Source organism: Bison bison, unplaced genomic scaffold (assembly GCF_000754665.1).
Source record: "Bison bison bison isolate TAMUID 2011002044 unplaced genomic scaffold, Bison_UMD1.0 scf7180017864491, whole genome shotgun sequence".
NCBI lineage: Eukaryota > Metazoa > Chordata > Mammalia > Artiodactyla > Bovidae > Bison > Bison bison.
Genome location: NW_011495050.1, coordinates 6,306,313 through 6,330,369, shown reverse-complemented (window position 1 = coordinate 6,330,369; position 24,057 = coordinate 6,306,313). Strand labels below are relative to the sequence as shown.

At 36.1% G+C, this 24,057-nt stretch overlaps 1 protein-coding gene across 9 annotated transcripts in view; it reads right to left on the bottom strand.

Moving 5' to 3' along the window:
* TRPS1 (trichorhinophalangeal syndrome I) overlaps positions 1 to 24,057 on the bottom strand; it is a 276,181-nt gene that overhangs the window by 177,922 nt on the left and 74,202 nt on the right. For all 9 annotated transcript variants that reach the window (XM_010863431.1, XM_010863435.1, XM_010863436.1 and 6 more), the window contains one exon: positions 7,847 to 8,450. In XM_010863431.1, coding sequence (XP_010861733.1) covers positions 7,847 to 8,450 — 604 coding nt within the window. The remainder of the gene's footprint in view (positions 1 to 7,846; positions 8,451 to 24,057) is intronic.

Here is a 24,057-nt window from a genome sequence, read left to right as displayed (position 1 = left end):
TATATTACTATAGCATAAAGTTTTGAAAGGCATAGTAACTGGATATTTAATTTGTAGACTATAGACTGACCATCTAAACAAGCCACATTTTAAAAACCTCCAACTTTTCTTGAATCAGTTACATGATTCAGGCAAAGTAGATATATTTTCTTGAATTATCAAGAAAATTTTAGGTTGTAAATTCCTGACTTTTTAAGAGGAATTAAATTAACCAAATGTGTATCTCCTAAAATATGGCCAACATTGCTTCAATTGTAGCACGTTTTGCAAAACAGATAAGACTTCTAAAAAGTTATAAGTAAATAACATTTTCATTTTTTAAGGTTTCAGGGAATAAATATTAAAAGTCTTATTAACTGAGGTTTTATTTTTAAAGCAAATGATTATTTTCAAGTAGGGGGAATAGTTCTCTCAAATGTTCCATTTGTAAATTTTTAGATTTTCATATATAAGTCTGACTTATCTCCTGTTTGTAAATGACAACAGACATGTCTTCATAAATGTCATTAATTGGTTAAGAAAGGCCCGAGTTTCTGTATTTTTAGGCTATAACAACCACACTCGATGTTAATCAAGAAAATGGTTTTTTTTTTCCCCTTGTCTTTTTAATACTTTCTTAAGAAGTAGTAAAGAAAGACTATTCTATCTGACATTCTGAAAATCCTACAAAAGTAAAATACTTTCTAATGGAATCAATGTAAATATTTTGGCAACAATGAAGAATAAAGATAATTAAATTTCATATTTTAAAGAGGAAAAATTAAGTTCTTCTCTCTTATATTCCCTCAAAGCCCACACTATTATTCACCACATCCAAGACACCTCCAGGAATGTAAAAACTAGGTCGAGAAACTGTAAAGGGTAGTGAAAACATCATCCATGGAGGCAAAATGAAAACAAGCAAAATAAAGAGATTTTTTTCCCCCTACAAAAGGAAAGTCTATCTGAGCTAACTGCTTTCACTAAGAAACATGATTCAACTCCGCTTAAGAACATAAATAGTACTTCGAAATAAATTCTCTAAAAAATAAACTGTACTGCACACGTAATATAAGGGAAGCATATCATATTGTCTGGCTATTGGATATTTGTCGTTTTTCATACACATAAGAAATAGCTCTTAATGAGTATCATTTGCTTTTTCCTTAATTATCTGCATTCATCATCAGTCAATTCAGTTTAACAGTTAATTCTTAATTAGATATTTCTAGGATATTATTTTCCAAGCAATATTTATTTATTGTGTCTCTTAACCATGACCTGTTTACATGACAGTTAACTTGAACATGAGACAACACTTGCTATCAGTCATGTATTTTCTTATTTAAACATTGTAAACTGTATTTTCCCTTTTAGAAATATAGGTGTATATCCTTAGTTTTGCTGGTTAATTGTGATCCTACAGACAGGTAAATCTCCAGGTATGAAACAACTTACCCTTTTCATAATTAATATGTCCAAATTAAATCTTGGAAGGGTGAGAAACATTTTAAAATTAAACATGTAAAATTATGTGCGAGAGCTATCTGATCATCCTAACATGGGAGATGATACCTCCCAACTTACAAATGTCCTGTCCTTACAAAAATAAAATGAAAGTAAGATTCCTTTGCCTTATTTCTAATCACTGATAACAGAATAAAAATATATAACAAGATGAATATTATGGACTTTTTCCAAATAAGGTCATCATCCAGATTCTATTCTACTTGTAAATTATAGTTAAACGTAAACATCTATAAGGGCTTCCCTTGTAGCTCCGCCGGTAAAGAATCCGCCTGCAATGCAGGAGACCTGGGTTTGATCCCTGGATTGGGACGATCCCCTGGAGAAGGAAATGGCAGCCCATTCCAGTATTCTGGCCTGGAGAATTCCATGGACTCTATAGTCCATGGGGTCGCAAAGAGTCGGACACGACTGAGCTACTTTCACTTTCACAAACATCTATGAGTGAGAGCCTGGCAGGCTACAGTCCGTGGGGTCACAAAGGGTCAGACACCACTGAGGGACTAAGACAACACAACATAAATGTAAATGCTGCTTCACCAAAATAAAGGAGACAGCTTCCCGGAAGTTCACTGAAACTATCTGAAGCTCCCTGAACTAGTAACACAACCACACCAGGTCCTGCTTGCCAAGCTTCCTTCAGTTTATTCATAGACCATCCCAGTAATCAACATGCTTGTCTACAAACACTTAATGAAAGTTCACTAACAGAATCAAAGGAAACGGAGAGTAAAAGAATATAACAATGAAAACAATATTTTCTCTTTTTTTGGTAGAAGCAAATAAGAAAACACATAGAAATCCAAGGTAAAAAATTTTCCTGGCTTTTAGGTAATCAACACTTCTATGAAATCCATCCATTCATCAGACTGGACTTTGCCAGAAGAACATTAAGATTCACTCCAAGGCTGTGTGTAGCTCATGGCTGACACACTTTTGAATCATTCTGCATCTGTGCTCTTGAAACTTGGGCCACTTTCTGAATACTGTTCACTTCCAACATCTAAGAACATTCAACAATAGGGTCCTTTTTGGGCCCTGTTATCTTCTGACTCATGCCGTCTGTGAAAAAAAAAAGGAAGCCAAGCAAAAGATAGTTATACAGGAAATAATTAACAGATAACTGTGCTGAAGGATACCATTTCACAGCGACTACAAACTTACAGCCCAATTCACTAAAAGATACATCTGCTTCCCCTGCCTTAGAAACCTGGGCCAGCAGAACTATGCCAGACTTCACAAAAAGCCTAGGTTACAAAAAAAAGAAAAAAAATGCACTTTTAAAAAATACTTGAGCCAGGGGAGCTGACTTAAAAGAAAGAAAGTAGAATAACAGAAAATCCCATTGGTCAAACATATACGTATCAAGTTGATTGTAGTAGTGATCTATTGTCAAATATGGTATATTAAATGTAAAAGATAAATAGCCAATAAAGGGGAAAAAAGCTACCTAGATTTTCTTTAATAAAAACAAAATGATTATGTTCACTATTAAACAAAACTAAGTGGATGAATGATTGCTATTTTAAACTAAACCTATTATATTCTTGAATTTAAATCATACTGTTTTAAATCATAATCTTACAATGTACAAGGATTGTTCATCTCTGGATAGAGTCAATGGTTTTTAATATTTTATTCTTAGGCAAAACAAATATCAACAGTTACCTCAAAAGAAACTTCACCAACATGGCTTATAAACTACTATTTCATAGCTGATGATCAGGGAAGTACATACTCCCCATTTGTCCTGGTTTAGACCTTCTCTATGGTATTTGACATATGCAAGTAAAAAATTCAAATGGAGTCAGGAAAATACTTACGTACCTAAACACTATGTTAAGACAACAGTACTTAAATGATAGCTGCTTCTATTTTCATTAAACATGAAGCAAAACAATAAATATCAGACTTCTCACTAAAGATCATCTTTAGTTTAAAAGAAGTTCCTGCGATCTTCTGTCAATGGTTGTAGAGGCATTCAACAATGTTGCTTGTTTAAACGTCTGTTTGGCTGCCAATGGACTGTCCCCAAAAGAACATTTTTGCATCTCAATGGACTGTCCGGTATCAACAATCTTTAAACTATAAATTTAACGCCACTGAAGAAAGAGGGAAATAACACCTGCTTTGTACTGTCTTGGTATCACATTTACAAAATTAACAAATCATCATACTCCTTTGCACTTATCTAGAACCCTGCATCTGACAATCTCAAATGGCCTGACAAACATTAATTAACTAAGTTGCTCAGCACTCTTGGGAGGATGGCTGGCATCACGATCCTCTCTGGGATACAGATGAACAGGATCCTGGGAGGCCCTTTCTTTGAGCCAATGGTTCAACTTGGATCTCAACACCCAGAACTTGAAACTCAACTCCACAGCCCTGGCCAGACATCTCTGTCAAAACCAAGCAGTGCAAAAGGTACAAGCTAAAATGGACAAACTTCCCTAAATAAATGCACACTGCAAACTAAAATCAATCACAAAGAGATTTATATTTTGCCTAGGTGCAAGAGCAATGTGGACTGATAACTAGGGCATTTGCACTGATGGAAGAATTAGAGATTATCAGTTATCTGACTGTGACATTCTCTTCTGTCATGACATGGAGAACTTTACTACATAAAGTAAAGATCTGCCAACCAAATGTTTTATTTAAAAAAAAATTTTTTTAACGTATTTTACTTTGGCAAAATCTTTGTGAAATTTCATGACAGGTGTTTGGTTCCTTTTAATGTGGTTATCAGCTGAAAGACAAAGCTTTCTGTGTTATACAGTCCAATCCAAAACGTTAATTACAAGAATGAAACCTAGAATTTTTCAACCAGGAAATAATAAAATGAATACAGTTACATCTGCATAAGAAAGCTACCAAATAAACAACATCCTTGTGAAAATAAAATTTCTACAAGATACTGGTCAGAAAATAGCACCTGACTACACTGAGTTATGACTATACTAGACTGTTTAGTTTAAAATGAGAAGGGAACATCTATTTGAATACAAAACCAATTAATTTTGCTTTCAGCAAGGCAGTATTAAATATGTTAACCTATTCACGGAGCTAAACTTCAATGATGCATACTCAAAAAATTTTTAGGAGCTTATTCATGTTTTATAAGATCTAGAAGTTTTAAAAGAGGAAGAGTTAAAGTTTACCTGTACACTTGGATTATTTCTAGCAAAGCATCTACAGGGTTTAGTATTTCTAGTCATAAAAGGGAAAAAATGATTTATAGAAATACTGTTAATCCACAGAAAAACCCAATTTTCGTAAAACAATTTACAAGATGAAGCTTATGTTAATGTGTTCCCTGCCATATTCAAAGCACAATGATAAACACAGGTCACATACACCATTTAGACATTTTTATAACAAGATCAATTTCATACTAGTAACAAGGGAAATCTAAAGACATACACTGAATGAAAATATACATATATGAGCTGCCACTGAGTATAAAATTAAAAGCCAAACACTGATCTATGAAAAAAGGAAAGAGAAAAAAGAAGTGAAGAAAACTAATGAATATTTTGAAACTTGAGCTCTTCTCTGTGATTCTTATATTTCCTTCCTCACTTGAAGTACAGCAAAATTTCATAACTAAAACCAGTTAAAAACAAGTATCAGAAAAACCAGTACACTGCAAGCAACATTATAATGACATGCTTTGTAACATAACCCTATCTCCAGTCAGCTTACTCTTAACACATTATTGACGGGAGACGTATTAATGCCACAGGCGTTAGTTTCTGCAAAAATCCCCCAGTTAATAACGTGTTAAAAAATGTTTCCATTATTTACCAGCATAGTGTTAAACTATTTTAAATTAATATTTTCCATACTTAATTCTCGATACCACTCTGCACAATAGTCAAAGATGATGGTCAAGTTTTTATTTTAGTATTAGAAACTACATGAATAAATGTATTTATAAATATACTTGTTCTATTAATGTTATATCAGATAGACTACTTAATTTAAAAAATCATTTTGAAACCTATTTTCCATTTCTTAAATCTCTTACTATTATTTTGAAACAAACACGCCAAACAGCAAGTTACTTTCAAGTTCCATTCTACTATTTAAATTCAAGTACTTTGGCCACCTCATGCAAAGAGTTGACTCATTGGAAAAGACCCTGATGTTGGGAGGGATTGGGGGCAGGAGGAGAAGGGGACGACAGAGGATGAGATGGCTGGATGGCATCACTGACTCGATGAACGAGAGTCTGAGTGGTCTCTTGGAGTTGGTGATGGACAGGGAGGCCTGGCGTGCTGCGATTCATGAGGTCGCAAAGAGTCGGACACGACTGACCGACTGAACTGAACTGAGTGATATATATTTCTGGGAGTCAGCTCTCAAAATTTAGTAGATGATGGCCTTTAAGTACCACAAACCCTACAGTGAGGAATCTGATAGTCATTATAAAACATAGTTAAGTAGCCTCTCGCTGAAGATCTTCTACTTCAGCATCTAATGCAGAGGAACTGAAAAGACAGTTGAAATGATGCAATAGAAAGTTGAAATCAGGGAATTAAGGAAGTGCAGGAACTGAGAAAAACAATTTTTTTTTTTTTAAAGTATTATCATCCTCAGGCTGCTTAAAGAATAGAACTATCCTGCTCAGATTTTAGGCTGCACTGCTTCATAAATTACTTCATAATTTACTTCATAAATTACTGCTCACTCCAGATTCTTAAGAATATACAAATAGAGGCAGAAAAGGTAACATTCCAGAAACAGTGTAAAAGAGTCACATAATTTGATACCAAATGAAGATGTCATGGATGAAAAAACATTGTTAAGTGGGGGGCGGGGGAGGGGGGAAGCATGGAAGCTCTAGTGATACATACATATGTAAGGCCATCAATTCCACCACACTGTCAAGATGCAACCTAAAATTTAAAAATCCTAGAGCATGTCCTTCCTGCCTTTTAGCCACTTGAGATCAGAAGCGTTCTGACTCCCTAAGAAAATGATGAGCGTGTACAAAGATAAAATGCATATTATAAGAAAGAAGCTCCCTAAATTGAGCACCCACTTGAAAAGCACAGGAACTATTTCTCTTCTTTCCCGAGTTATTTAGTTCAACTTGCTCCTTCCAGGTAGGCAGGAAGGATTGTCTCTCAGTGCACAAGAAGGCATCTCCTCTTCTGAATTCAAGCCCTTCCTTAGCTTCAGGGCATGACTGCAGACAGAAAAGGTAACAGCTTTTACAATTACCTGTGCTCCTCTAAGGGGCATTTCTCAATGCTACTAGAGAAAACTCACAGACAGGCTTTAGAGACTCCGTAGGAAATGAGAGCAGAGCATCCAAGCCATCCTTGGAAAAAGTAATTTTTCTCCTCAGAATACATCCAAAGAGAACTCAGTGGTCTCTAACTTCCAGGTCAAAGCACTGGGCTGGCTGAACGGTATTTCCTAACCAGCTCTTTTGTAAAGGTTATCTGGTGTTTCTGATCCTACCTTCCACGCAGGAACAAAGCTTTGAAATCAGCCTGAAAGCTCAAAACTTCCTCAGAGTCAAGGTGAGATGCTGAAGTGGTGGTGCCTCAGGCAAAAAGCAAGCATCACTCAAGTGGGAGCTCACGAATTTTCAAAATCTAAAATATTCCTTGACAAGTCACAGTTTACACAGCATGAAGAGAGTGCTCAAGGATCTTAGAGAGTTTTTGTTTCTTTTCCAGGTGGGACTATGTCTTTCTCCCTACAAGAGCCCAATAATATATAATTCATGGTTCTCTTCTTTGGATACTCTTCACAGCATTCACACTTGGGTCTATCTCATTTTTTCCTTCCTTTTGGCAATAACATAACTAGCATGTGTATGTAACTGTACTGTGAGTTTTAAAAAACACCACATTTCTGTATTCATATCTCACCAAGGGCTTTGCATTCTTAGTGATTTACATCTCTGCTACATTCCTTATTAACCATCAACTGTGTCACACCACTTCAAAACTTCAAAGCCATTTTATCATTTTAAGGTAACAGATGTGTATCCTTCTGGGATTCCGAGCCTCCCTTTTCCAAAAGCACCCTTGCCGTGTTGCATAACCACCAGGAATGACTAACAAATATTCAATCAGAGCTGAACGCAGGGACAAACAAGTGACTTCTACCCCACACGATCAAGTGTGTGTCGCGTACACACAAACGCCTGGCAGCTGCTTCCTCCCACTTCGGCCGGATTACCTATAAACTCCCAGATTGACACGCACCAGTTAGTTGCACTTGGTTAAAGGCATGATATTAACGCTGGAGAATGTGGGCTCCCCCAGCTTTCCCTTTAAGATAAAAAGGATTATTTAAAAAAATGAAACCTTCCTACCCGTAACAGGGACTGGGATTCATCCTTGGACTTGCTCTCTCCAGACGCGGGATACTGCTGGGGGAGGGCGCCGGCCTTCTCTCCGCCCGCGGGCGCCCCCTGCAGGAAGCCCTTGGTGTCCACAGCCAAGCCGTAAATAGGGCGCGCCAGGTGGGCAGCCTCGACGTTGGGGCTATCCCTCAGAGTCTTCGTCTGCTCCTGGGGGCCGGACACAGGGGTTAGGAGCCCCAGGCTGGCTTGGGTATAAGAGGGACTGCCCCGTAGGATGTCCGCCCCTCTCCAAGTCACGCTGCGAAGGTCATCGCTTGAACTCTCAGCCCAAGCCTTTTCTTTGAGCCCATCCTTGTCTTCGAGCTTCTCCCTCTTCACCACACTCTCAGCAACTGGCTCTCCCATTTTAGAGTCTGGATTGAGCAGACTGTAGACCTTGAGGTCAATCTTGGGCTCCTCCTTGATGGTGGAGACGGCATGGCCGTCCTCCTCGCCGTTGGCTGTAGTGCTGTCTTGTTCCTGGCAGTGAACAGTGTTGAAGTGCTCCAGTAGTGACTGAGTCTCGGCAGCTGTAAAACTGCATTGACGGCATTTGTAGCAGCTGTGTGCTCTCCTGCAGGAGAAGAAAACCGTCACTCGGAATCTAGCACACAGAGAGCTTAAAAAACTCGTCTTCAAGCACCTGAATTTTATCCCCTGTAATGTAATAGGCAGAACGAAATACAGTCTTCTCAGCACACCAGAAACTGGCATATACTAAACTAGCCTCTTATTTCGAGGTAAGGCATGCACTATTCCCGTTTGTTATATTAGCAATAGCAGGGATATGACACAGACACACTTCTGTGTACACACACCAGCCGAGCCACAATTAAAACTGGTTGATGTGCTTTATTATTGAAGGACCTGCTCTGTTCATTTTACCGTGACTGCATAATCATCAGTTCTATATTATTTAATTTACACCTGATTTCATCAATGGACTTTTCTGTTTCAGCTTATTTAAACTGAGATATTTTTCACTCTAAATATACATACATTTCTAGTGGTGAAGTATTCTATACAGCCTTTATATAAATTAAAATAAATTATACCAAACTGATTACAATGTTCTTTTCTATCATAAATTCAAATCCACTGAATCAACCAAATGTAGTTGACTACGCTATGTAAACTAGGGCTTCCGAGGAGGCTCAGTGGTAAAGAATCCAACTGCCAATGCAAGAGATGCAGGTTCGATCCCTAGGTCAGGAAGATCCTCTGGAGGAGAAAATGGCAACCCATTCCAGTATTCTTGCCTGGAAAATCCCATGGACAGAGAAGTCTGGTGGGCTACTCTCCAGGATACCAAAGGTCAGACAAAACTGAGCATGCACCCTATATAATCTAGTAAGTAAGATATATCAGAAGCTCAAAAAACTTTTAAGACAAAGTTTTTTTAACTGTTAAGGACTTATGAACATTCGACCAAGTGAGTATCTCTTGGGTGCCAAGCAGCATGAGAGGTGCTGTACTGATATATTCATTTAAGGAGGGTGTGTGAATGCGGGTTTATGTATGTGTTTTCTTTTTATAAGGCATAAAACAAGGAGACCTTATTGTTGGCTTTTGTAGCATCTCCTGCTGCTAAAGACAGAACAGTAACTGTTAAATGAAGACAAATGTTTGTTTAATAAAGAAGAACAGAGGCAGTGTATCCTAAAAGGTGTACTGGAAAGGTGCACAAAGAACTCAGGATAGGAGGCATAGGTTCTTTAATTGTAAAAACCCTGTATGGCTCTCTAATTAGACAACCATGTGAAACACTTGCTACTCCACTGATATAATGTGTTAGAAGTTACAACTTGAAACAGAGTAACAAAATAAGTTTTGAGAGCTATTGCTCAACTCAGGCAAAATAGGTAGTCCTCTATGTAATCTGTAGATAACCATCACCTATTACTCTGCTAGGCACAGGATACACACTGGGAAATACAAGGCACATAGTCTTTGTCCACCTGGTGTTTAGAGTCTAGTCAGGAATGACAAGCTTCACATTAGACTATAAATAAATATGTGAGGACATAGAGTGATAAACGCTAAGAATGAAATGGATGGGGTGATACTGGGGTGGAAGGACTCCTTAAGGATGCCAGGAAGGCCTTTCTGAGGGAAGCACATCAAAGAAATGATAGAAAAGAGCTATCCTTGGAGGAGAAGAAGGGAGGGGAAAGGGCAGTACGTTCTAGCAAGTCTGAGATACTATAAGAGGCCACTGATGTTTGAGGGGAATAAGTAAGAGAAAGCTAATAATCAACAAGCTTGAGGATCATCTAGAGTTTTGTGGACCATGGCAAGGAGGTAGGTGTCTTCAGAGAAAGGGAAGCAAATGTAAGGCTATAAGCAGAGGGGTAGCTCAGTTAAATGTGTACTCTAATAGCTTTGGGACTTTAATAGTTTCCGTATTGGATGACTTCATTCCAAGACCTGTCTGATGGAGGAGAATCCAAAACAACATTCTCATTTTAAGGAAGCAAAACTCAAACGTATTAAGACATGTAACAAAACATCCGCCAAAATTTGTTGAGAGCAATTAACTCAGTACATGATTATCTTCTTATCATTAAGAGCCTACATTTGGTTGAATCAATAAGGATAAAGTTTTACTTTTTCAGGAGGCTGTTTTCAATCTTTTTTCTCTTATTTTTCTTCATTAAGTAGCAAAAGTAAAACAAGAAGATATACAATAAATGATAAATAATTTGATCATGAATTGACCATAAAAATATAATATTAAGATAAATTATTCTCAAGTGAAAAAAGCCAGCTGTTAAGGAGAACATATACATATGAATCTTGCCACCAAAATCAAAGCCAGAAAACTTGAAACAGAATTAAGATCACAAAGGAAAATAGGCAAGACCCAAAATCTCAGACTTAGAACATCTGGGAACCTCATTCAGAGAAACTTCCTACCACTAACTATATCTGCTTATCATCCAATGTAATATAAACTCCTAAACTCAAACTGTATCCCCAAATTGTTAGCTTAGCTTTACAAAGCTTGATCAGACAGATAAAAATGAATTATCAGAATCGTTAAAAGTCTAAATATACCCAGGAAATACCCTACTGAAGATATACCACATGATCTATTCAATCCGGAAAATTAAACATAAACAAAACCCACCATCAGGAAGCACATTCACAAGCTCTGATTGACCTACATCCCAAGACAGTTCTAATGAGCTCACTACCCACTCTGGCAAGTATGCTGATGGTTTCCCTGACATGGTGGAGTCTCTGCTTAAACTCTGTGATGAAATCCATGCCTATAAATTAAGACTATAAACGGCCACTGCTACTTCTACCAAAGGACCAAAAAATTCCAAAGGACAAATGTTCCCAAGAATTACAGTGGTGTTATTTCAAGAAATAAAGACAATTCATTTTAGGGCAACAAGGAGAAAGAGTCAACAAACAGGAGAGGAAATAAAAGATTCTCCAGTACAACACAACAAAATTATTTTAAAACAGCAGACTCACAGTTCTTACTAGAGGAGCAATTTAGTCCACTTTAGAGGTGCTAGAACCAGAATGCCTAAATTTCGGTCTTGGCTCTGTATTTTACTCTATCTATATGCAACTTTGGATATTTACTGAACCAGCCTCAATTTCCTCACCTGTAAAATGAAAATATAATACCTCTGATATGAGTTAGTCAATATAAATCCTAAAATTAAATAAAGGGCAGCTTATACGTGAATCTGCATTCCATACTCCATTCAAAGGAGCTGGAACTTTGTTTTTTTTTTATTTATTTATTTATTTATTTTTTCATATTTAAACTTGATTTTATTTTATTTTTAAGCTTTACATAATTGTATTAGTTTTGCCAAATATCAAAATGAATCCACCACAGGAACTTTGGTTTGGTATTGTACCAAATGGTAATTTGGTATCATTCTTTTCTATTCTCCCATGTACCTTAACCACAATAGACATCACTCTTAAAACTATGTTTATTTCCTAGAAGATTCTTTAAGACATTACCAGGTAGAATGTATTTTATGCCTTTTCAGCTTCACTTAGTGGTATTCAGTGCCTCAAAGATGAGGCAGTTTAGCAGTTTACTCAATTGTCAAGTCTTACTCTTTTTTCAGTAATAGTATGAGTACTATTATCCATAATCTTAAACTTCTGAATAACAAAGATAAAAATGGCATTACCTGTGCTTTATTACAATCTTCAGAGGTAGGAATGCATTGTGAGTGTATTCAGTAAGGTGGTTTAAAACCATACTATATCTAGTAATATATCTCAGTAACTAAGATCATGTGCCATCAATATCTACTTTATACTGCAATCTAGAACCGTCCTTGAACCAACCTATTCCTTCACCAAATAAAGATGAACACACCTAACCTTTATCCAATATTTGACTGACATGTCCTCCTAAATATACAAAGAGTTCTGGGTGTGTCTCGTCTAGGCAATGTATTCATCGCAAAGTATCACACCGAAACAAGATGTCTGGGACTTCTAGGTTTTCTAGTTCCAATTTTCTGCCCCAACAGACAACTCTCTCATTTCTTACAGGTCTCAGCAAGAGCTGTTCTGATATGCCCTCAGAGGATCTCCTATTCTGAATGATCAAGGTAAAACCAAGACAGGGACTGGAGGACTGTCCGAATGCAACTGTATAACAAAGCAGGAAGAAGACAGAGACTGCAGAGATAAGTGCTCAGTGAGAACCGGGTGTTACGTTGAAAAGAAAAACACATATTAACAGGAAGGATATTAAAGCAAGGTGGCAATAACAAGCTTAACGCACACACCTTTCTTTTGAAGACTTCAAAGCACTCACCCATGTGTGATCTCACATTCCACTGATGTATAAAGCCTATTTTACAGATAAGTAAAATGGAGAAACAGTGTCTTGTCCATTTCATCTACATTAATTCTAGAATACAAGGCTACTACCTTCCAGTACTCTTGCCTGGAAAATCCCATGGATGGAGGAGCCTGGTAGGCTACAGTTCATGGGGTGGCAAAGAGTTGGACACGACTGAGTGACTTTACTGCCACCTTTCAGACAGATGTTCTATTTTTCTATCTTCAGTTGCCTAAATTTTTAACTTTATATAAAAATTAATGAAATCACTAGCAATACTGACAATGAAAACATGGGGGGTAAAAAATGAAAACATGAGGGGAAGGGAAAGTTCTTCTAATGGACAGAAGTAAGACCAACTATAGCAATGTTTTGCAAAATGGGATGCATGCAGTGCTGCAACTGAAGAAGTTCCTTAGCTATACAGATTCCAGAGCCTCTGTGCTCTATGCTCAGTCATATCCAACTCTTTGTGACCCCACTGACTACAGTCCACCAGAATTCTCTCTCCATGGCAGTTTCCAGGCAAGAATACTGGAGTGGGTTGCCCTTTCCTCCTCCAGGGGATCATACCCATCCAGGGATTGAATCCAGGTCTCCAGCATCTCACAGATGCCTAAGTGAAGATCTCTGGGCATAACCTGAGAATCTGAATTTTTAGCAGTCTTCAGGGGACACCCATGCAGAGCTAGTCACAAACTACATTAGTAGATATATCCTGCTTCTAAACAATGGAATGAACAGACTCAAGCCAGCCTCTGATTCTAATAAAGCACAGATAATGCCTTTACTCTCTCTGTTATTTGGAATCATAAGATTCTGAGTGTGACTACTATTAATGAAAAGAGAGCAAAGCTTGACAGTTAAGCAGTAACTGCTAAAGCACTCCATCTTTCAGGCCATTGAACACCACTAGGTGAAGCAGAAAAGGAAATTGCTGCATAATACTCCAGAGAACTGAAAGAATTCTTTCTCTGTATAATATTCATCAAATAAATGATAGGAAATATAGTAAAAAAACAACATTATTTTCAAAAGTTGCTACATGAACTTTTCAATCACCTATGCTAACATCATTCTTAAGCCCAGTATTCTTTAGTGCTTAAACATTCAGAAAAATCACCTGGGAATCTCATTATAATTCAGGTTTTGATTTCGGGAGCCTGGGGTGGAACCCAATAGTCTCTGTTTCTTACAAAATCCCAGATGATGCTGACGCTTTTGGTTCCCAGACCTTACACCTTACATAGCAGGAGTCATGAAACCATGGTCAGAAATAAGTCAAGATGAGTCTTAGTTAGACTGGAATGAACTCACAGTATACATACTCAGTATCTGATAGAAGAACATTCCCAAATGAATTCTTTATGATGAGCAACATCATTTTCCCTCTTAAAGCACATACTCCCACCTCTGAGAGTCAACCCTAACAGCTTTATAAGCTCAAACTATAAACACGACATTGTCAAGCATAATCCCCAAACAGTAATTCATCTTCTTTATTTCACTGTTTGGGGCTCATCTTTCAGTATTCTTTAGTGCTAGGCCATTTATATATATTATCTGACAACAATCACACAAAGTATCTATTTCCATCCCTACTTCATAAAATAAGAATGTGAAGTACAGACAAGCCAATTCATAAAAGAATACGGAGGGCATGATACAGCGTTTTAGCTCATGTCCACAGTTACTCATACGTACATGGTAGACAGTAGAGGCAATATTACTAACTTATTCAGGAACTAGTTTCTGAAAGATTTGGGCATATTCTCTGACTTGTGTCACTCTCTCAATGATAACTGAAAAGACCTTCAACATACTGCTGTGTCCTCCCAAAAATAAAAAGATTTTTTTAATCCCTAGTATAAAAAACATTATTGAAGAGTAAAAGTTTAGTCATTGACAAACTACATTAGTTTGGACTCCGCTCTAACCTCCTTACATGCATTTCATTTTATCAGCGTTAATATAAAAACCTCTAAAAGATTCAGAGAATTTTCCCTTCATTTCTCAAGATCCACCTTAACTACCTTCTCATCCATAAAACTTCCCAAATGACTCAACCCAAGAGAAAACCTACCATCTTCTGAGCTATAATGAAACTTTGTCATCCTCTGAAGATTTTTTTCACATTGCTTTTTATTAAAATGGCCTTTGATTTAAGTGATGGCATAAAAAGATTTATTTCATCGCTTAAAAAGCTCCCATTTAAAAAATAACCATGTGGGTCTTACTTTACAGTTACATTGTAATTGCCTGAAAATCAAGATCAAAGCCCACACATCCTTCCACCCCAACCAGAACATCCAGAGCGTCAATAAATATCTTATTTAATAACCAAAGGAATGAACCACCACAGCCCAGGGAACACTAGACTTAATACATAGAGTCATAACACAGCAGAGAAATATTAAGAAGTACAGAGACATTTTGCAGATGGCGTATTTTGAGTGGCCCACTGAATAAAGTCTTTATTATTTTAAAACTTCTAGAACTTCTATCTCTAGCTACATTAAGCAAAACTAATTTAAAAGACACTGCAAATATATTTGCATTCATTTAAATTCTATACTCTGCTGCCATCTGGATAGCAAACATTCTCTTCATGCTACCTGAAGAAAAAAGATATCATTCTGTAGACAGCCCTGCCATGGCTGTCAGATAAAACACAGGATGCCCAGTTAAATGTGAATTTCAGAAAATATGCAAATATTTTAGAGTAAGTATGTCCCATGCAATGTTTCTGATATACTTTCATAAAATCTCAATTTGTCCAATGTAAAGACAATGAAGACAATCAACTTTGATAAAAGAGATAATCATCTTTTGCCTCCAGAGAAAACTGGATCAAGCTGCATAAAAAAATCAAATCGTACTTGATTCAAGTGACTTAAATTTCTTTGAGAAAAAAAGATTTTTCCTTATCCTACTTGACAGAGTTTTCATGTGTTATAAAAAGCATTTATTTCAGATCCATTAATATTTCAGTGCCTTTTATTCTAGTAGAAGTGTTTCATTCATTAGTAGAGATTAAAAATTATTTTCATAATTCATAAAGAACTGAGGTTTTCTAAATCCTAGAAAAATCAGCTAAGAAGCTACTCTTTTGCTCTACTCTGATAATATCTGTATGTTTCCATTTTCATAATGAACAGCTCACAGTATTTGTGAAGTCAGCTCTAAGCAGCACTTTGTTTTTCTCCTTTCTCCTTTATTTTTGCCATCACTTAAAAGGTTCTCCTTCACCCAGTAACCTGTATTTCACTTTCAGTAGTTTTAAGCACAGTTTTTCTGCCTCAATGACTAAATGAACATCAAAGTAAATGAATAAAGTATAAATATTAATCCATTAAGACTTCAAGGTATTTTTTGGTAATTAAGTAAACAAATACTGACAAATAAATGGTCACAAAAACGGAGTAAATGAAGTGATTTAATTGAAATATAGTTCAGTAGATGTGACAACGAATAAAATTAGTCATATTTTGTGTCATAAGTCTACAGGTGTGGCACTTGAGATAACCAGCACTGCTGAACATCGGAATGAAAAGCATGTGAAGAGAGTATTTGAGGGAGAAAAAGAAAACGAATTACAGATGTGTAGGTGGATAACCAATCAACTTTTAAATGTTGAAAATTGAATATTCAGCCTTAGTCAAGTGCAAAGGGCAGTACATAATATATAATCTAATGAAAACTGAAATTCTGACTGAGTAAGATTCCATTCAACCTGCTCATCCTGTATTTCTTAAATGAAATGATCTGATGAGTATTTACTCATTTGGAGTAATTGGACCCTTTTTTTAGAAGAGTGTGGGGTGATTTCACCTTCACATGGTAGGAGAAAACACAACTAATGTCATATCTGAAAAAAATCTCAATTTATGATTCACTTTCAAAAATGAGATGTCCCTATCAAATGTTAGAAATAGGAAGATAAATCTTTCCATGAAATAGACAGTAAACAAGATATGGGAAATCAATTATATAATATATATAATTTATACAATATGAAATGGAAATCATGATTAACACATCTTATTCCAAGACTCAATAACTGTTCTTGTATAAAGTCTGCAGGACTATCAAATTTGAAATTTCTAATAAATTATGTGTCCAAATAAAGGTAATACAGTTGTGGGTTATTTTCTTAATGAACTATATCATCCTGGGTAACTTTTTGTGCCACAATGGGAATTTCCAACTTGAATTATATTTCAAAGTCTTGCAGGCAACTGATTTATTACGTACTGTTCAAAAGAACATGACACATAAAAGACACAAATGTAGATGTTACTATTATGGTACTCACCCTTTTGGAAACTGTACTAATGCACTCTGTACTTAGCTTTTTCAGCTGTGTTGATAATTATGTGCTTATCATAAAATCTATTCTTCAGAACTAGCAGGGCACAGAGTTCATGCTCCTTCTCAGTGCTCTTTTAAGAGAGAAATTGTAGAGTAGCTACATTAATTTAATCAGCTACAGTATCTAATGCTATTTCCTTCAACCTGAGGTATATATATTTTATATGTAAAATATTCACTGTTTAACAAATTTTAACTCTGAACAGACAGATATTTGTCATCACATATACTACCAAAAAATATGTACATTTTTCCACATTCTAGTTAAGTGGATAGATAATGACAATATCATTGATTTTCAAGTAGTTCCTTAATGATAAGGGAAGTTAACTATTCATTCACTTGTTTGTTGTATATGTATATGATGAGAACTGATGCCTCAGTTTTATTTTAAAATTTTATTGTATAATGTTAGTCACACATGTGTACACACACATTATATACACATTTATAAAGAGGTTTGGCAAAAAGTGAAAACTGGAACATAATTATAGAATCGTAAAATATGATTCATATATATATATTCTTCATACATAGAGAGATTCAGACTGACAGAGTCTATGTACACATATATATACAAAAAGAGGAAAAATATTATTTATGGAGGAAAAATAATATTTATGGTGCAGTTCAATGTATTATATAAATGTGATGCACATATACAGTGCAAACATATGTGAATATATGTATATAGTTTTGTTTTGCTGGTTTTTGAACTCTGTAATGGTGTGAAGCTACAAATAGCTGCCTTTGATTTGTTTTTATTCAGTCAAAATTATAAAGACACCCATGTTGTACTCAGTTGTCATTTATTCAAATTCACTGTTGCATAATATTCCATGTATGAAAAATCTGCAATTCATGTAACTAATCTCTTATGAATTATGCGGTCTTTTCTTGTTTGTTTCAGTTTATTTTTGTTTTGGTTGTACTGCTCTTTAAAAAATTACTACTCTGAACATTTTTTCACTTGTTTACTAATGGTCCCAAACAAGAAGTTTCCTTTTGAGGGTTGAAATGATGTGATCTTTGGGAATATGGGCATCTGATATTTCCAGAATCTGATAAATTCACTTTATAAAATCATCAATTCAGTCACTCAGTCATGTCTGACTTGTTGTGACCCCATGGACTGCAGCACGCTGGGCTTCCCTGTCCATCACCAACTCCCAGAGTTTGCTCAAACTCAGTCAGTGACGTGATCCAATCACCTCATCCTCTATCATCCCCTTCTCCTCCTGTCTTCAATCTTTCCCAGCATCAGGGTCTTTTCCAATGAGTCAGTTCTTCACATCAGGTGGCCAAAGTATTGGAGCTTCAGCATCAGTCCTTCCAATGAATATTCAGGACTGATTTCCTTTAAGATGGACTGGTTGGATCTCCTTGCAGTCCAAGGGACTCTCAAGAGTCTTCTCCTACACCACAGTTGAAAAGCATCAATTCTTCGGCACTCAGCTTTCTTTATAGTCCAATTCTCACATTCATACATGACTACTGGAAAAATCATAGCTTTGACTAGACAGACCTTTGTTGGCAAAGTAATGTCTCTGCTTTTTAATATGCTGTCTATGTTGGTCATAGCTTTTCTTCCAAGGAGCAAGCGTCTTTTAATTTCATGGCTGCAGCCACCAATCCAGTGATTTTGAGCCTAAGAAAATTAAGTCTCTCACGGTTTCCATTGTTTCCCCATATTCATTCTTCCCCATCTTCCCCATTGTTTCCCCACTTGATTGCCATGAAGTGATGGGACCAGATGCCATGATCTTAGTTTCATGATTGTTGAGTTTCAAGCCAGCTTTTTCACTCTCCTCTTTCATTTTCATCAAGAGGCTCTTCAGTTCCTCTTCGCTTTCTATCATAAGGGTGGTGTCACCTGCATATCTGAGGTTATTGATATTTCTCCCGGCAACCCTGATTCCAGCCTGTGCTTCATAAGTACTGGCAAATATTCTCTACTTTATCCATTTTTTTACCTGCTATATATTTTTTGTCTTAACATCTGTGTTTTCTGGAATAAATAAAATGACCTCATTTTTTTACTTTGGTTAATACCTGCCTTGTGTGATGTCATCTCTCCTTATCTTCCTACTATGAAGGTCTAATTTAATTACACTGAATAGAAGGGTATGCTCTATATTATTTTTTTGAAATCTGATTTCTTTTTGGTTTAGTATGTGACAAGTTTTATAAGCATTTTATATCTTCTTGAAAAGCATAGGCATTCTCTAATTGCTGGGTGCAGAAATCACGTATTTTAAGTAAATCAAGTTAAAAAAAAAAAAGGGAGTTCCCTGGTAGCCTAGTGGTTAGGATTCTGGGCTTTCACCACCATGGCCCAGGTTCAACCCTGGTCAGGGAACTGAGATCCCAGAAGCCTCAGAGTGTGGCTAAAATAAATAAATACATAAAGTTTCTTAATTTGTTGCTCAAATATTTTACATTTTGAAAAATTTTTTTTCTGTTCACCTTTAATAAGGGAGGTTTCCTAAAATGTGCTACTGTGATTGTGGTTTGTCATATTTTCTCTGTAGTTCTTCATTACTTTTTGCTTTACATATATATTTTATATTCATGTTTTATATATCAGTAATTAATATATCTTTCTGATGAACTGAACCTCTTCTCATTGGTAATGACCTGTCCCACATATACTTTTTAAGAGTCTAAACTGTATGAGATTAATAAAGCTACCTCAAGTTTTATTTGGTTTGTATTTGCTCCTATAACTTGGTATATTTTATTCTTTCAAACTCTCAGCCTTACGCTTTAAGTGTGTAACCTATACAGAACTTTAGTTAAATATTCTTTTTTAATATGTCTGATAATATTTTTAAGTGGAAAGTTTAATCCCACAGGTTCAAGATTTTTGATATATGGACTTTTTTTTTACCATCTTTTTAAAAAATTCTATTTGTCCACTTTTCCCCATGTATCCTCTTTTGCCATTAAATAAAGATCGAATTTGATGGGTGTTCTCTATTTTGTTGTCCATTTTCCTCCTCCAGAGCTTTGGAAGTCATGTACTCATCTCCTACTCTTTCCTTGGTTGCTGTTATTTAGTTGTTAAGTCCTGTCCAACTATTTTATGACACGATGAACTACAGCCCACCAGGCTCCTCTGTCCATGGAATTCTCCAGGCAAGAATACTAGGGCAGGTTGCCATTTCCTTCTCCAGAGGATCTTCCCTACCCAAGGATCAAACCCACACAGCCTGCATTGGGAAGCAGATTCTTGACCTCTGAGCCACCAGGAAAGACCACTCTTTCACTAGTTATCCCTAAAACTATTAAAATATGCATAACAAAGTTCTGACTAACTCCAGACAATTCAAGCACCTTAGAACACCCTACTTCTGATCAATCTCCCTGCAAATTAACATAATAGTGTTGCCCAATATCTCAGTCCATCCCTTTATAACTGCATAAATTAGGCATGCTATGGTTGTTAAATATAATTATTCACAGTTCCCTGGTCTTTGCTTACGTGAAAATGTCTTTTCTCTTAGTTTTGGAAGATAGTTTTGACAAGTAGACAACACTAGGTAGACTTTTTTTTCCCCCTTCAAAACTGTGAACAATATTCTTCTCTCTTCTGGCTTCCACTATTGCTGATAAAAATCTGCTATTAACCAAAAACTGTTTTCTGAATAGTTGAGCTGTTGTTTCTCTTTAACTGCTCTAAAGAATCTCTCTGCGTTGGCATTATAATTTTTACTACAACAGTCTATGACTGAATTTATTTGCATATAGATAGTCCTCCACTTACGATGACTTGACTTACAATCTTTCAACCTTTTAGGATGGTGCAAAATCCATAAGCATTCAGTACAAACTGTACTTTGCATTTTTAATTTGGATCTTTTCCTGGGGTGATGATACACAGGATATGTGATACAGTGGTGCTGGGCTCAGCGGGGTGCCCCAGCTCCCAGTCATCCATGTGATCATGAGAAGAAACAACCAATAAAGTTACAACCATTCTGTACCCAACCATTCTGTTTTTCACTTTCTATACAATAGTCAATGAATTACATAAAATATTCATCATTTCATTATAAAACAGGCTTTATAGCAGGCTTCCCAGGTGGTTCAGTGGTAAAGAATCCACCTGCCAATGTAGGCAACACAGGTTCAAACCCTGGGTTGGGAAGATCCCCAGGAGAAGGAAATGGCAACCCGCTCCAGTATTCTTCCATGGGAAATCCCATGGGCAGAGGAGCCTGGCGGGCTAGAGTCCATGGGGTTCCAAAGAGTCAGACACAATTTAGTGACTCAACAACAACAAAACCCATCAAAAGTCAAGAAAGATCTACATATCTATTTAGTATATGGTATCCTACTTTATATCTGTATTTATGTTTTTCATCAGTATTAAAAACTCTTCTGCCATTATCTCCACAAATACTGATTGCCTATCTTCCATTCGATATTATTTTCTTCTGGGACTCTAATTAGATTCATGTTAGAACATCTTGTATTTTCATATCTTAATAACCACCATTGATATTGTCCATCCCTTTCCCCTCCTGTAAAGTATTCTGGCTAATACCTCCAGATTGAACTTTCGATTAACTCATTTGCTCTCATTCATTTGCCGATCTGTTACTTCTCCTATCCATATGATTTAAACTTCAGTAATTATATTGTTCATTCAAAAATGCTTTTGTTTCTTTTTTTAATATTCCTGGCTATTTATAGTTTCATGTAGCTTGATCAATTTATAAGTGTAACTTTCATTTATTTAAACATTCATTAATTATTATTTTCTCAATGAAAACTGTTGATCGGAAGTTTCTGGGTATATAAAGCTATTATTTGCATTTTCTACAGATTTCACATGTAGCAATTTATAGCCTTGCCGTATAGTGAACTGTTATAATGGGGAGCTCATATGAGTTTATCTTGGGCCATCCAAAACATGGAGGTGGAAACTGGAGTATCTTGCTAGAAACAAATTTTTGTTTACCTCTGACAGGACTCAAGAAGAAGGTAGTAATATGGAATCACGTTAGTCACCTTCATGATGCCAGCTCACAGTGAAACCCTTGAATTCAACACCCTCTCTCTGCCAGTGATTACAGGCTTAGTCTCAATATGACTGCAACGTCAATGTCAGTATTTTCCCTCTGTGCAAACTTGCATTGCCCATTTGCTCTCCCCAGACTGGGTTTAGCTCCCTTTTGGTGAAGGGGAGAAAAGAAAAATTTCAGAAACTTCTCCTAATTCATGGAAGTCTAACATGTCACTAAGAAGTATGTTTTATCTGGTATAGTTGTTTTGTAAGGATATATTCCTCCTATAACACCAAAAGCATTAAATTATAACACTGAAAATTATGAAGAAGAAAATAAGTCAATTAGAGAATGGGCAGGCTGGTAATGAAATAATATATAATAAAAGAAATGGAGTATGAGAAACAAATTCAAAGAGCGGAACATAACAACTCTGTCATGATGTAAAGTATGGGAGATCATAAGTAAATATAAAACATAAAGAAAGGGGAATTGGTCAAATTTCACTTACTAACTGGATAATGTTGGAAGTTCAACTCAGGTTAAACCTGGTTCTTTGGGAAAAGGCCCATGGGATGAAATCCTCACTGGGGTTTTTCTCTGATAGCTTTAAATCAACTCTCTTGCTTCTCAGCTATAATTATTTCAGAGTTACATCATTTTACACATTGTATAGCTTCCCATTTACGCTATCTTTTTACTACATCGTAAGTCTTGTATATAAAATACTCAAAAGTCTAGAATATTCCACAGTAATAACAGAATTATGGGAAAAGTTTCCCAACATGAATAATATGAATAAATAAAAATTTAACTAGAAACTGTCATGATGTGGTAAACTTGTCTCCTCTTATAGTATCTTCAAAATTGGCATTTGGGGAAAGTGCTTTGATAGCAGATAACATTTTCAACATTCATGTGACTCCTTCCTTTTATATCCCTGGAGCCTCCAATGTTCAACTTTCAGTAGAGGTTCTTTATACTTCTTTTTGTTTGTTTTTTCTCTCTTTATACTTCTTACTGAGCTGTGACTCCTGAAACTATAAGTTTCCAAGTTTAGAATATTTCTATAAGAACTCTGATTAGAGATAAACTACTCAGCACCCTAAAGGACCTAGGACCACACAAACTACATTAGGTTTTAAAAATAAGTGCAAGAGTATTATAATGTTTTAGAGATAAGGGGTGCTAATTTTGTTTTAATCTAATAAAATGCTGAGAGGTTGATTTACATTCAAAATATAGTATCATTTTGTGAGTCCTCAGAAGGGTTCCAAGACCATTCAATAATCAAAGATTAAACTAAAACTCACTATGGAGATTTTTACTTATTCATAACTACTGTGAAGGCAAAATCTCACTGGGATTTCATCTATTTAAATACTCAGTGAGTTCCCATCACTCCGGTGGGCACTATGCTAAATTGTGCAGACACAACAGTGAACAAAACACAGACTAGTCTCTGGAGCTCACTTTCATTACTGAATATTAACTAAACTCAGGTTACTCAATAATATTTTTATTCATATTTTATTTCTTAGGAGATTTTCATCTGTTTAACCAAAACATGGAATCTCTATTTTTCCAGCCAAGTTTTCAAGCAGTGGCCTCACCTTCCTCAAAAAAAGTCACTCATTCAAGGGATCAGGTATCTACATATATCTGTGTGTGTGTTTGTGTGTATATTAGCTAATATCTTCATGATTTTAAAAAGCCTCCTTCTTCAAAAAAAAAAAAGAATGAGTTATCTAATTTTTGTATCGCTTAAGAAATGTATATGCACAGTATGTATACTAACAGGGCTGGGAAGAAAGCTAACGTCTGCCTGCTCCAGAAATAAATTAGCATGCAGCTAACATCAAAAGAGCCAAGAACACTCACTGCAAGTGTGAACACATATTTGATTGCAGGACTGTCTTTCCCAGGGCTGACCTTATAAATTAAACAGTGTAAATCTCAAGGAA